General features: G+C 46.0%; 1 protein-coding gene across 1 annotated transcript in view; it reads left to right on the top strand.

Annotated features, from left to right (window-relative positions):
- LAMA3 (laminin subunit alpha 3) overlaps positions 1-14,900 on the top strand; it is a gene marked incomplete at its 5' end in the record, with an annotated part of 209,094 nt that overhangs the window by 65,640 nt on the left and 128,554 nt on the right. The window contains 4 exons of the mRNA XM_080919740.1: positions 753-843; positions 1,474-1,605; positions 2,720-2,782; positions 10,608-10,742. Of these exons, the coding sequence (XP_080775866.1) occupies positions 753-843; positions 1,474-1,605; positions 2,720-2,782; positions 10,608-10,742 (421 nt within the window). The remainder of the gene's footprint in view (positions 1-752; positions 844-1,473; positions 1,606-2,719; positions 2,783-10,607; positions 10,743-14,900) is intronic.

Genomic DNA, 14,900 nt, shown 5'->3' on the forward strand with positions numbered 1-14,900 from the left:
TTGATTTTTGGCAATCATAAGGGTTAATTAGCAATGGACTCAAAAAGCCACCTGACGGGACTGAGCTCTGCGCATGCACGTGCACCTGCACCTGGTGCTCACACTGGCCACTCACAATAGAAGTGTCAGGGACCAAAAACACAGAAAAAACCAGAATGACCGCAGACAGAGATCTCCATGCCTTCCTCCCAAAATTGAAAAAAACACCAATGTGCATGCACCGCCTCACTCTTGAGTTATACTGGGAATGGTGGTTATCCCGCATGCACCGCCTCACTCTTGAGTTATACTGGGAATGGTGGTTATCCCGCATGCACCGCCTCACTCTTGAGTTATACTGGGAATGGTGGTTATCCCGCATGCACCGCCTCACTCTTGAGTTATACTGGGAATGGTGGTTATCCCGCATGCACCACCTCACTCTTGAGTTATACTGGGAATGGTGGTTATCCGGTCACTGGTTCCTCTGAGCAGAGAGCAACTGGCCGGAAGCTGTGGGACATGGAGGGTATTCATTTCTTACTTGCTCAGAACTCAAGTTCATCGAAGCGGTTTTGGTGGGGGAGGGGAAAGCCAGGCCTGCCCATTTATTGAATCTTTCCTTGTTTCTCCTTCCCATGTGTGTGGTGGGATTTCAGAGCCAAGGCGAACTCGGTGTTCTGTGATACGACAGAATTATTTCTGTGGTGAATCAGCACAGAATAAAGAGCTTTGGGTTTCTTTGGCACTCCTCTAAGTTACTTTTTCATTAGCACAACACTGCGGGTGTGAACTGCGAAAAGTGTGCGAAGGGTTACTTCCGGCCCCACGGAGTTCCAGTGGACGCACCACACGGATGCATCCGTAAGTCCCATGATGGCTTTGTGAGTGTGATGAGCTGGGGTTAATGCCCTGAGGGTGTCAGGCTCGGGACCGGCTGACAGTCTTGGTCCCTTGTCTTCCTGACCTTCAACCCAGGCAACGCCATGCTTTCTCTGAGCTCCAGCATTCCTACATGTAAATGATAGTGATAATAAATATTATTTCTAAATAACATATGATAAATATAAATAATATTCGTAATATAAATGTAAATAAATAAAAATGAAAATCAAGAGTAAATATGGATATATAAATAAATATAAATGTAGGTGAAACGCTATCAAATGTACCTAGGCAGCACTTAATTCATTAGGTCGGTAACTATTAAACCTGCAATAAATTTTACTTCTTCTGTTTTCTACTGGTTTGACATGTTTCTGTGATCCCCAAGAATTCCAGTTTTTTCATAATTAGAATCAAAACAGTGTAGTAATTAATCCACAGAGATTTAATACTGTTCACAGTGTTAGCTATGACTGAGTGCTTACTGTGCCCGAGACACAGCCTGAGCCAACGGGCATTGCTAAGAAGTGTGGGGCAAGTCTGCTTTATGAAGTACAGCGGAGGACTGGTTTTTTGGTGGTTTTTCCCTGTTTTTTTCTTTTCTCTTAGCTTGCAGCTGTGACCCTGAGCGTGCAGATGACTGTGACCAGGGTTCAGGCCACTGTCACTGTAAGCCGAACTTCTCTGGAGACTACTGTGAGGTGTGTGCTGATGGGTACTACAGTTTCCCACTTTGCTTGAGTAAGTATCCGGTGTAGAGGAGAGTCCTTTCTGCCCCGCAGGCAACCTTTGTGTGTGAACAATGGGGGTTAGAGACAGGACTGGTAGGTTATATTTACATGAAAGCATTTCCCTGAGTTGGGAAGACGTATTTTAGAATTGTGTTTAGGTTGGTGTTGTACATTGCCATTTTAATAGATCACAGGTCTCAAATCATCTTGATAGGAATCCATGAGTGTGATTTAATAGACCTAGCATCTCATCCTTTGAGGGGTTGGGGGACATGAAGGAGTATTTTTTTTCTGGTATACCAGAGGGCAAGCTGTCAGGGCCTTTACTCCCCCACTCTGCTCCCCGAAATGATCTGAGTGAACATTCTAACATCTTCATGAGGTTTATATACGTATATGTGATATGTATGTATATATAGTCTGTCTCAGAAGAAGTGTGATACATTCTGTCTTGGAAGAAGTGGGGACCGGATCCAGGCACCATATCCGATGTCCTAGAGCAGTGATTTAAGCCGCAGCTACTTTCACTGTGGAGATGCTCCTACTTTGGATAACCGAATACATTTACAGAAAACATGCCTTAGGCCAGTGACACTGTGTCAGGCCCTTATCCATTTAGACTGTGATGGTGGCATCAGAGCTGTAATTACCCTGCTATCTTAGTGGAAAAAAGAAGACACTTCTTGTTCTCCTCTTCCTCCTCTTCCTCCTCCTCCTCCTCCTCCTCCATCTTCTTCTTCTTCTTCAATAGAATAAGCAAAAATCTGGAAAACCTTAGGAAATTTTTTTAAAGCTACTTTCAATTTTAATTTTTTAAAAAAAGCAGTAAAACTTGCATTTAAAAAAATTCTATTTGTGTTCAGACATAGCTAATCTTTGGACATAACTGTCATGAATTATTTAATTGTCAGCATAAAACCCAGCCATTTCTGTTTGCCAATCTACAAAGCAGCCTGGCTTCCATTAGGAGGCGTATTGCCACAGGAAGCACAGGACCATTCCCTGAATCAGTCTCTACATGTGGATCTCACTGAGGGAGGGTCCTTGTTCCTGCTCGGTGTGATTCAGTTCATGCTACTATCTCCTTACTCTTCCTTTGTGTTTTAAACTAAATTGCTTTGTAGGAGTTGCAGTCCCTCCTGACTACACTCTGAGTCCAGAAGATCCAGTAGCTGGCAATATAAAAGGCAAGTAGCTCATTTTGGTTTAATGTCAATGAAAATATTATGTTCCATTCCCTTTCTGGTTTCTGAGCACACTGCCAAGTCCAGCTGAAGTTCTCGAGTTCCGTGAGGCTTTTGCAGACATCTCCTGGCCATTCTTGATTGTAGTCTATCTTTTGAAAGGGAACTATCTAATTCAAGAACACTGGATAGAGTTTGGATTATAGATTACTAGTTTGTTCAAAGACCTTTTATAGTAGCCTCTCTGGCCTGCTGGGCCCCATGTCCCACTCACAGGAACTCAGTGCAAGTCTGGGAAGTAATCCCAGGAAGAAAAAGGGCTTGTAGGGAGCCACGGCATGGGTGCATTAGCCAGACTTATTATGGTACCTGGGCTGCACACTCCCGTATGATATCAGGGGATGAAACAAGACTTAGAGGAAGCTAGGGAGGCAGTGACCTTAGTTATCTGTACCATGGGGAAAGCTGCTTCTATAGTGTGGCCTGCAAACCGTGGGGGAGCATCGCAGCCAGGAACAGGTGCCTTGGATTCAGAACGTGTGTGCTTAGGAAGCACCCTTTGGGATGAAGTGAGTAGGAACAGAGGACTTGGCGCAGCACCTACAGAATAATCATCTGATCCACAGGTTTCCAGCTGTTACTATCGAAACACCAGTCTGGTTTCTAACGCTTACTAGTGCACAAAGAAACAGTCTCGGGATTCTTAGAGCTTCTGTTCCTGTGGAGTTTATTGGGATAAAGGTGGGGACTCAGAATTCAAACAATTATATGTACACATGCGAGCACACACATTCCACACACACAAAACAAGCAAAATTGGGTTTTCATTGTTGTGCTAGTTTGCTTTCTGTTGCTAGACCAAGATGTTAGATAAAATCAAGTTATAGGGAGGAACGTGCAGGCTTTGTTGGCCCTTGTTGCTTTGGGCATGTTGGGGTACAGTGCATGGTGGGAGAGGCCTGTTCACCTCAGGGCAGTCAGGGGATAAACAGGAAGAGGTGGGGTCTAATTTCTTCTCTGAGGGCACATCCCGGTGACCTTAATTCTTTTAACCATGTCCTGTCCCTTAAATGTTCCGCCAATTCTGAATAGTGTCATTTTGCCCAAGGGAGAGTTGTGCCGACCCTATGGACTCATCTTGTTGACAACTACTTACTGCTTCAGTTGGGAGAAGTCTCTGCCTAGTGGTCACCAAGCTGTGAAGAATCAGATAGGAAAGACTTCTGGGCTTGATAGGTTTTGTCACACGTCCTCAACTGCTGTTCTGAAGGGATATGCAAATGAAAATGCTTGTCTGTGTTCTAAAAAACAAACAAACAAATAAAACCAGACAGAGCCACAGGACTACAATACAATCTCTAAATGTACAATTCTACCCCAAGCAAAAGTAATCTACGAGAGAGTTGTATCATCAGCCAAGACTGAAACAAATACCCATGGACACAAAGAGTTGGTTTTATCATTTGCAGACCTACTGAAGATCAAAAATATATTAAAAATGCATTTAAGGGATTTCTTAATGGGTAAAGTGCTTACCATGTAAACAGGAATACTCATGCTTGGGCCCCAGACTCTGTGTAGAACAGCACATACATCTGTAATCCCAGGGTTCCTCCAAGGACAGGAGGTGGGGACAGTAGACGCCTGTGAGGCTCATGGACAAGCCGAAGAGATGAAGCTCTGTCTCAACAACACGAGGTTTTCCCTTGATCTCCACACATAGGGTAGCACAGATATACCACCCACACACAACATGCACACACATTATACACACAGTTTCTCACGCCAGAGTTATAAGGATGCATTTATATTGCACATACAGAATTAATGTCATTAGTTTTAATGCCTCATAGAAGTATATTGTATTAGGTAATATAAGTGGTCTTGCTGTCACTTAAAGTGTATGGGGAAACACACACACATAGGTTGTACTCAAAGGCTACACACACTGTGTCATTTGAGCTGAAGAACTTGAATGTCTAGTGACTTTAAATCCACAAGGGTGAGGGGATCCCTGTTGGTACGAAGGAATGACTACACTTACTAATGATCACAGATGCTGGAGAGTAGATTTCAGTCAGGACACTCTATGTATATTTGACTGCCCTTAGACTTCTCTTTATCTCACAACTGGATAGTATTAGGGTTTTCCAGATGGGGGCATGTTATATTTACTTAAGCGTTATCGCTCGGAAGCAGATATGTCACAGACACTTGTCTTAGAAGCGATCGAGGCCAGTCTCCCCTCGGAGAGTGTGCTCAAGGACCATGCATGTGCACACGCCTCCAGTGCACACGCCTCCAGTCCTCCATGGTCAAGGACCAGTGAGAAGGAAAGCTGAAAGCAGTCAAAGCCCACGTGGCTGCTGGAAAACCAGCGCAACCTTGGCTGACTCATCGGAGCTAGACAGGCCTAGACCTGATTTAGGGGAGAATTACTAGGGGAGGATTCCTAAAGAGATTATAAAAAGGTTTACAATTACCCATCCACTTTGTAAGAAAGGGCTGCTTGCTATTGTCAAGGTCCTAAGTCAGGCCAGTGGCTGGGGCTAGCAGATGTTAATCAGGGGACACCCCAAAAGGACTGGGCAATGCTCTCTGGTGCATGCTTTCCCGGGGGCACCCTTCTCCAAGGCTGGGCATTTTACCTGGCAGGTAGGTTGGGGCTGTCTCTGAGGGCTTGAGACTTGGCAGCCTTGGCTTGGAGATAGACAACTGGATTATGATAGCTCTGTCTGGGGCTCTGCTGATAAAATGGAACGGAAGGGATGGCATGTGTTAGCGGTTTGCAGGCTCAGCTCTGGAGCAGAGTCTCCATTCATTCAGCGGTGATAGGGCACTGCCCACTGCACAGTCCCTGCTCCTAGGAGCTCCAAGTCCAAGGAGACGTGGGCGGGTGACAGTTGGAAGAGCAGAAACTAAGATCCAGGAGCTGGAAGAACCCAGAGCTAAGAGAGCAAGGACTGTCCTGCCCCTAGGTGGCTGAGAGGAAGGATGGAAGAAGGGAGGGGGCAGGGAAGGTGGATATACGTGGGTAGGAAATCTGGCTTCTCAGAAACAGGGAGGAAGACATTAGAAGCCAGTCTTGGAGCATAAAGAACAATTAGCTAAGCAGAGGAGCAGTGAAGGAGGCATGGGGGGTAGGAAAGGGATGGGAGGAAGGCCACTGGGCTGGACTGTGGAGAGGATGGAAGTTCAGGGACCAGGGAGACTCTGAGGGGAGGAGAGGAAGATCTGAGTGGATGGGTTCAAATATGCAAGTTTGCAGTACACAGCCAGGCCTCACGAAGGGCACCGTCACCACCGCTGGTCCTGTGTTTATGATGATAATCTCACAGCAGCTGAGGAGAACACATCTTGAGGAGAGGTTTCTAATTCGCATGAAGGGTCGTGTGACTTGCTGTGTCCTGGAACATTTTAGAAGCTTTTCTCTGTCACAAGTATGAAGGACTTTGGGATATGTCCTGAGGCTCTGTGTCACCACCAAGTGACTTAACACTGGAAAGCAATTTGACAAGTAGGAGGTTTGACAAGATCACTAGTGGAACCCGCATGGGATGAATTCAGAAGGGTGAGACAGGGAACGGAGGCTTTGAGATGGCTCCGTGTGTGAAGATGCTGAGATGGCTCTGTGTGTGAAGATGCTGACACACCTGATGACTTGAGTTTGATATCTGGACCCCGCATGGCAGGAGAGAACTGATTCTCTACATAAGTAATAAATAAATGCAGTAGTAAGAACACCAGCGGCTTCCCGGGTCCCCAAAATAAGACACAGAAGGATGAGGCTCTGAACTCTTAAACTCTAGTAGGAGACAAGAATTCAAGGGACTTTTCTGAGTGGAAATGACTGTGACCTAGCCAAGAGAAGGGGATTTGTTTTCTTTTTCTTTTTTTCTGTTTCAGTTATAAATTTGGGATTCCCTGAATTTGAATGCTAGGGAAACTCCAAGCTCCTCAAAGTCTCAAAGTCTCCAATGCCCTGTTTAATCCCAAGTCAGTAATTCACAGTGAAATGTTGCCCTTCATGTGACCTTCTCAGCCTCAGAAGCTGTGTTCTTGGGCTCCTATGTGATTGCAGTAAGAAGCTGACCAGGTACTCAGTCTGGTCTCAGCTCTGAGCTTCTCTCCTCATGAACATGCCTTCGGTTGCTTCTACAGAGGAAGAAAAACTTGCTTCTCTCCTCCTGGATTCTGTGGCTAAGCCTCAGAGCTAAAGCAGTATAGCAGCTCAGCAGGAAACAGCATTCCACATCCCTGTGGATAGTCATCACCAGGGAGAACGAAGACCCAGTGAAAGTGTTGGGTCCCCAAACAAAGAACAGTAGATTGTGGTGGTCTGACAAGAGCCTGTTCTGGGGTGGGGAACCGTGAGACATGGGTTAGGAAACACACAGGAAATAAGGGAAGACGGGCTTCTTCTGCAGATTGGTTTGTGCTAATTGGTTTCAGTCAACTTTCCGTCTCTGACCCTGAGAATGTTCTTTTCTTGGTTCAAGGGGGCACCTTTCTCATGGTAAGTTACCTGGCCTGCTTTAGGTAAATGAAGAAGGACAGTCCTTCCTGGATTTGTTGTCCAGTTCATTTGGCTCAAAATAATCAGTGTACCAGAGAAGCATTATTGGTCATTCGGTGTCTGCAGGGAATGCATTTCAAAACCCATGCCCTCAGATACGCAAATCTGAAGATGCTGATGCCTCATGTAAAACTGAAGATTATTGGTGTAACTATGCTTCCATGCTACCACATCACTAGAAGATGTTATCTAAGTGGCTAACACTATATCGTTTATGGTGGCTGTTCTCCACTTATTGGTCTGAGACCCATTTGAGGGTTAGCAACCTTTCACAGGGGTCACCTAAGACCACTGGAAAACCTAGACATTTACATTACAGTTCATAGCAGTAGAAGAATCACAGTTTGAAATAGCAGTGGAAATAATGTTATGGCTGGGGGGGGGGGGTCACCACAACACAAGGAACTGTACTAAAGGGTCACAGCATTAGGAAGGCTGAGAGGTACTGATTTAGGGAATAATAGTAAAATACAGTCTAGACATACTCACTACAGACACAATGCCTCCTGGATGATTTCAGTCCTTGGTGGGTAGAGTCTGGAGCCACTACAGAGAGCCAACTCCATGATCTGAAACCCCATTCAAAGCTCTTGTCAAATTAAACTGTCAGATTTAAGGGTGAGCAGTCAGGGGACAAGAAAGTACCCTAATGTTGTTCTGATTTCCTCTTGTATTTATTTCTAATTATTTCATTAGAAAAAATGATTCTACCAACTTTGCCATTCACTTGTTCTCTACAACATTAAGGGTTTAGGGCAAAGGAGAAAAGGAAAGATCTAGAAGATTTAAGATTGTTGTCTAGTTTTAACCCTTGCAGAGAATGTTTCTAATACACACGGGTCCTTCCTTCATGAGTAGGACTCAGCTGAATCTCTGTGCCAGCCAGTATAGATTTAGATGTCGATATGACAGACAGGATTGCAAATGCGTGTTGTATGCAGTTGACTTGAATGTGAGCCTTAATCTAGAATAGACCCTGAAAATTGCTTTTAAAATTGTTTTTAGCTTGCATGTTTAGTATAATGTTTTGTTTTTATTTTTATTGGATATTTATTTACTTACATTTCAAATGTTATCCCCCTTCCTGTTTCCCCTCTGCAAAACCTCTATCCCCTCCTCCCCCTGCTTCTATGAGGGTGCTCCCCGCCCACCCACGTGCTCTATAACCCATATGTGCGTAGGCTGGCCGACATAGTGCGGCGAACAGAGCTCAACAATCTTGTCTTCTGCCAAACCAGACTTGATCATCTCTGAGGCAATGATGTCATAGGGCTCCAAGACCAGGCTGAGCCAGTCCTGCCCAGCAGATGGGCTGCAGGAACCTGGGCAGACAGGAGCCCCATGTGCCAGTGCCCCCAGGTGCCTTTTCTTTGACTATAAAATGTATACCTCTCTACGTTACAAGGCTCGTGCTTAACTTTGTCATTCATGCAATGGAGTCCAACAAAAAAGCTTGGTTTTGAGAAATGTCACTTACTGAGAAGTACCTGATGGTGCCTTGTTCCCATGGTAGTGGCAAAGGGTCCAAGCTGACAGGGTTGTCACCCCTCTGTAATGTAAACTCTGTGTTACTCCAGACACAGCAGTTTAACAACCAAAGGTCTTTTCTTCAAGTACACAACCTGCTGGCAGCTTGCTGTGCCTTCCAAGGGTCTGTGCAGATAAGCTGGCTTCTCTCTGTGTGGCCCTTGCTCTGTGGCAGCCTGTGGCAGAGGTCACAGGCCAATGAGCTGCCTCAGTCTCCTGTCATCTCCCAGTGAGAGAGTTCTAAAGATGGAGGCTAAGAAAACAGAGGGACAGAGGGACGGGGCTGCTTGCACAGACAGGGTGACCTGGAGACCTGAGGAGTGGGCATGCGCATAGACAGAGAAACGCTGCCGTGGCAGGGTGCACAGAGCATGCGCACAGGACAGTACGGTCTGAGCCACGGCTCCGAGTGGGCATGTATCATGTGTACTGGCCACGGCCTTGTCGCCTGACTGGGCCACTGTGTGAAGAAAGCCCCATGGAAACCCGGAAACCAAGTTTGGCACACTCTGGGACTGGATTTATGTTGCTTCCTTGTCTTACAAGATAGAAGGAACTGAAGAGGTGGCTGTGAGTGAGTAAAAGCCTTCCTCCAAGCACGCTATCCAGTCCACCATAGCCCACACAAAACGCTGGGTACCGTTACAGGCCCGTCTTAGCCAGGGTCTCTATCCCTGGGATACAACACCGTGGCCATAAACAACCGGGTTCCTTTCACTTACATATCCAGTACAGTAACTTGGAAGTGTTCTCTCAGAGACATGTGATGGCCCTGGCAGTTGCCTGTGCCGCCCTGGGGTTGAGTGTCCCGGTGTGACTCCTGCTGCTCAGGATCCTGTTCATCTCCACTCATTCAGTCCATGGCTGAGAAAAGGCAGCAGAGCTGATGCAGAGGCCACAGGGGTGGCTTGCTAGATCTGCTTTCCTATAAAACCCAGGGCCACCTGCCTGGTGTGACCCCACCCGCATAGACTGGGCCCTCCCACATCAGTCAGTAATTAAGGACATATACCATGGGCTTGCTCGGAGGCCAGTCTGACAGGCATTTTCTCAGTTGAGGATCAGTCTTTCCAAATGACTCCAGCTTGTGTCAGGTCAATGTAAAAGTAACTGGCTAATGTCTACAGTCTGAGCCACAGTGAGATAGGAGGAGGGATGGTCATATCGGTGGGGCTTCCTGCCTGTGAGGTCAGCGTACTTGGTGGAGTTCGAAACTAATAGGAGATTCTGTCTCAAATGAAGGGTGGAGACATGTGATAAATGTCCACGCACGCACGCACGCATGCGCACCACGCACGCATGCGCACCACGCACGCATGCGCACCACGCACGCATGCGCACCACGCACGCATGCGCACCACGCACGCATGCACACGTGCACACACAGGAAAATGTAAATACATCCAATTAAAAATTCGATTACATAGGAATCTGTAAATGAAAGTTCCATTGTACTAGCATTTAGCTTGGAAGAAAAGAAGCCTTTTCATAGGTTCATGTTGAACAGTTGTAATTATTTTACAAGCCCAGTTCCACCCTGGGATGTTTATAGACAGTACCTATGACCTTTCCAAATCTTCATTTCTCTTTTCAGTGTTGTCTTAAGGGTTAAGAAGGCTGACAGTCCTAGATTTTTCACGGTCTCTGTTACATAGGCAGTAACCTGGGGGAAACATGAAGTCTACTTGGGCACAGCGGTCTCTCTGACATTCTCTTTCTTTGCAGGGTGTGACTGTAACTTGGAAGGTGTCCTCCCAGAGATATGTGACGATCATGGAAGGTGCCTGTGCCGCCCTGGAGTTGAGGGTCCCCGGTGTGACTCCTGCCGCTCGGATTCCTATTCATTTCCAATATGCCAAGGTAAGAGGGGAACCTGCAGAAATGCTGAGGTTCCCGGGTTGGACTTCTGTGCTCCTAGATGGGGAAAACACACCCAACACTACCCTACTGTCCTTCTGTGACAGCCATAGCTACCTGTGACTCCTTTAAGCCACGTGGATCAGGGTCATCTCCCTCTCCTGTAGGTTTCATCTTGTCTACTCGCTTCTGTCTCTCCCTTCCATCTCTCTGTCTCTCTATCCCCTCTAAAACCCTCACCTCGCCTTCTTTTTCCACTGCCTAATCACAGGCTCTAGCCTTGTCTTTCATCTGCCCTGTTCTGTACAGACAGCAATCCACAATGCAACTCTTGTTTCTTCTGGAAAACCCAAAGGCACACCTGCAAAGATTCACACTAAGAAATCAGTCCCATAGGCGTGGGATTCTGATGACCTGGTGGTAAACCTCAGTTCCCACGTTCATGGAACCAGAACAGCATAAACATATGAGCCTCATGGATAGAGCCAACACAGATCCTCTGAGGCAAAACTGGGGTGCCACAACCAAGGGGTGACAAGTACGTTGGCTCCTCAGTGGTCTAAAGAGGATCTGTCCTTCTGCTCCCCAGAGATGAAGTGTGAATGACAATGATTTTATGGTTGGGGGTCATCACGACCTGAGGAAATATGGCAGTAGGAAGAAGGTTGAGAATCACCGATCTAAGGTCTTCCAAAGTCTTTGGAGCTCACTGGAAGTGTCAAAATGACAAGGCTCATTTGAGGCTTTGAGTGACAGGTAGTGGAGCACCAGCAGACTGGTCCCTGCTGTGCATGTTTGCTGTCGGCCCCTGCTGGCCCCTGACTGTGGTTCCAAGTGGAGAGAGAGAGGCTCACAGAGATGGGAGGTGACTGGTGCTCTTACCCAGCCCCCTTCTCTGCTTCTTCCTGTGCTCTGCTCAGGTGAGGACAGGGGATGCGGCTTAGACCTCGGCACTCAAGCTGCTGTCTTGTTCCTGTGTTTTCTCTCAGTGGGAGATGGGTACAAGTGGAGCACCTCCCCAGAATCATGCGATGCTCACTCAATAACTGTTGTTAGACTTGGAGAGGAAACAGGATGTTTATTTCAGAGGTGGTATCCAGGTCTAACCTGCAGTTTGTTACCTCAAATTTGGAACATTTCTAGAAGAATTTAAGTCTACAGACATTCAGTTTCTGACCTTCCCTTGTACTTGATTTCTTTCTTTTTAAAGATAAGTTTTGTATCTATTGTTAACTTGTGTGTATGTGTGTGTGTGTGTGTGTGTGCATGCGTGTGCGCACACACACACACACACACACATTTGTGCCACGGGAGTTGGCTCTTTCCTTTCAGTGTGTGGGTCCCAGGGATCAAACTAAGGCCACTAGGCTCTGTGACAGGTTCCATTATTGACTAAGCCACTGCCCTGGTTTTTTTATGTGGTTCCTGGGATTAAACTCAGGCCATGAGGCTTGAATAGCGAGTGCTTTTACCCACTGAGCCATCGTACAGGCCCTTATGGTCTTCTTCCTTTAGAGAGAGGATTACTAAATCCATGTGCTTCAGAATCAAATTAACATTGCCCTAAATGCTACATCAGATATCTTTGCTAAAGGTGGTCCTCATGGCTTTGCCCCTTTATTACTTTAAAGATGTAAAAAAATAAGTGAATTAAAAAACAAAAACCCCAAACCAAAACCACTCTTAAGTTGTTTTTGAGACTGCGGACTTGGAGTTATGCTTTTCATTAAATTAATTGGCTCCAGACTTTGAAAGTACAAGGCCATATTGTTTTACTTTGACTTAGATTCACTCGACTACCCTGTAATTTCATTTCATAGAATCAAATCACCAGTAAGAGTGACATACAAAATTATATGTGTACTCTGTCTTCAGGTACTTCACACAACTGTGACTTTCTGGGTTGGTCAGTCGGTTACCTGGGTGATGGTAGAAGGACTGCTCATCCTCCTCTCGTTTTCTTTCTTCTCCATCCTCTTCATCTTTCTCATTCTTTCCCTTCTTTCCTCCTCCTGTCTGAACTTTCCTTTTTCTGATTGTGGTTTGCTGGTGCTGTAGAGGATACAGGGATGTGGAAAACGGCGGTTTTCTCTGACTGAAGCCGCCCTTAGACCTCAGCCACACCGACCTGTGACTGATGCTCTGGCAGACCCTGATCCGGGATGCTTAAGGGAAAAGCTGGCAATTACCCCAGGGGCAAAGCAAGAGCATGTGGCTGGGGCAGAGAACCCTCTGGAGCCAGGCTTTGTGCAGCTTAACCTCAGACTGGTCCTTCATTTCATAGGTCACTTTTTCCTAAGAAATATCTATGACAGTTGGCGGGAAGGCTTAGAATATCCTAAGGTTTATGTGCAGTTGCAGAGAAGTGGGCTGTGCTATGTGTCCTGGGACCTATTGCTGGTGTTGTGAATTTGGTTGGTAAGGTACCAATCTATTTTCCCAGAGGAAGTGTCCCAAAGCCTGGGCAATAAAAGCATTGCTGTTTTAATAAGGGCTTTGTGTACCTTATTTTGCTTCTTGACTCTGTTGTGTGGTGAAAGTGGAGAGGGTTGCTGCCTCAGTGGTACCTGTCTGATGGCCATGTTATAGGGTTCAGATATCACATATCAGGAACATGTCCATGTCAGGGCTCCCACTAGGATTTCTAATGCCACTCACATTTATTTCATAGTCACCCGCTTGGCATTCTCTGTATCAGGACTGTATTTCAGGCTAGGGGACAGTGGGCAGCATGGTGGTCAAGCTTCCTGACCACTTGAACTTTTGTTCTTACAGGTTTGGCAGATCTAATTTGAAATTTCAAAATACTCTAAAATATACTTTGAAAATTATTATCATTAGTGTATGTGTGTGTGTGTGTGTGTGTGTGTAAATGCCAAGGGAGTTTGTGCATGCAAAGGCATGTGTATGAACATCAGGGGACAACTTTGCAGACAGCTCTCTTTCTGCCTTTATGTGAAGAATTAATCTGCTCTCCGGTCTTGGTGGCAAACATTTTATCCCTGAGCTATCTCCCTGATCCTAAACCAGAAGCTTGTTGGACAGAAACGAAGATTTCTACATCAGATTTCATGTGACAGATCACAGTCAAAATAGATGTATATTAGAATTTTTGTTTAAGGCTTGGTCATGCAGCTACATGCTTCTAATATAGGCACTTGGAAGGCAGAGGCAGGTGGATCTCCAAGAGTTCAAGACAAACCTGGTCTAAAGAAAGAGTTCCAGGACAGACAGAAATTACACACACATACACACACACACCATATAGATTTGTGTTTAAACTCAAGTCCCACCCCTAAGATGTCGCATTACATATAAGCAAGTGTCTGGGAGATTTGTGACCCAAACCACAGGGGCACTTAGTCTGTGTTTGTTTTATATACCATGGGAATAAAAATATTTTAGGCATAAACAATGTGGAGTGGATGTGGGCAAGCAAGTACTTCAGAAACTCAAAGGACCAGACCAAGACAAAGAAGAGGATTAGACTGTTTTGAAAGCTTCACTGTTTCCCAGAGTGAGGAGGGCTCAGAGTTGGGTTTGGGATTTGGTATTTGGTGGGTCTGAGGGCACTGGAGTGAAATGAAAAGCTCAGTGGCAGATGGAGGGAGTCATTTACAACAGCTGTGTGTCTTCTACCTCCAGAGTGTGACCGCAAGGCCTGGAGCAGGCTGAGCTGAAACTTTCAGGATTTCTCCTGCCTCTGCCTCCCAGGGTGCTGGGTTCTCTGTCTAGCAAGTCTATTGAACAGAATGTTATTCTCATACAAAAACATGTTTGTAGTAATGTTGATACTGGTGTTTGAGCACACATCTCACTACCAGAGCCTAGCCAAGCTGACTCATAAAACAACTGTCACAGAGGCTGAGAACATTTCTCTAGAAATCTACCCAAGGTAGAAACTTAACCTCTACAAACAGAGGCTTGGCAGGGCCACAGGGCCAGGAAGGAACCTTGGTGGGGACATACAGTACCCATGTCCTTGTTCAGGTGGCTCCCAACAGCAGGTAGTGTGCCACTAGATGAGTTTCTTACATGTAGCTTCGTAGGGGAAGAACTCCGGCCACAGCATCATTGATTCTTTGGCTCCCCTTCTGGAATTTTAGCTCTTCGAGATCAGGGACGCATGTTTTTACATTTTCCACACCACACACCTAGCCC

This window comes from Micromys minutus, assembly GCF_963924665.1.
Source record: "Micromys minutus genome assembly, chromosome: 8".
Classification (NCBI taxonomy): Eukaryota; Metazoa; Chordata; class Mammalia; order Rodentia; family Muridae; genus Micromys; species Micromys minutus.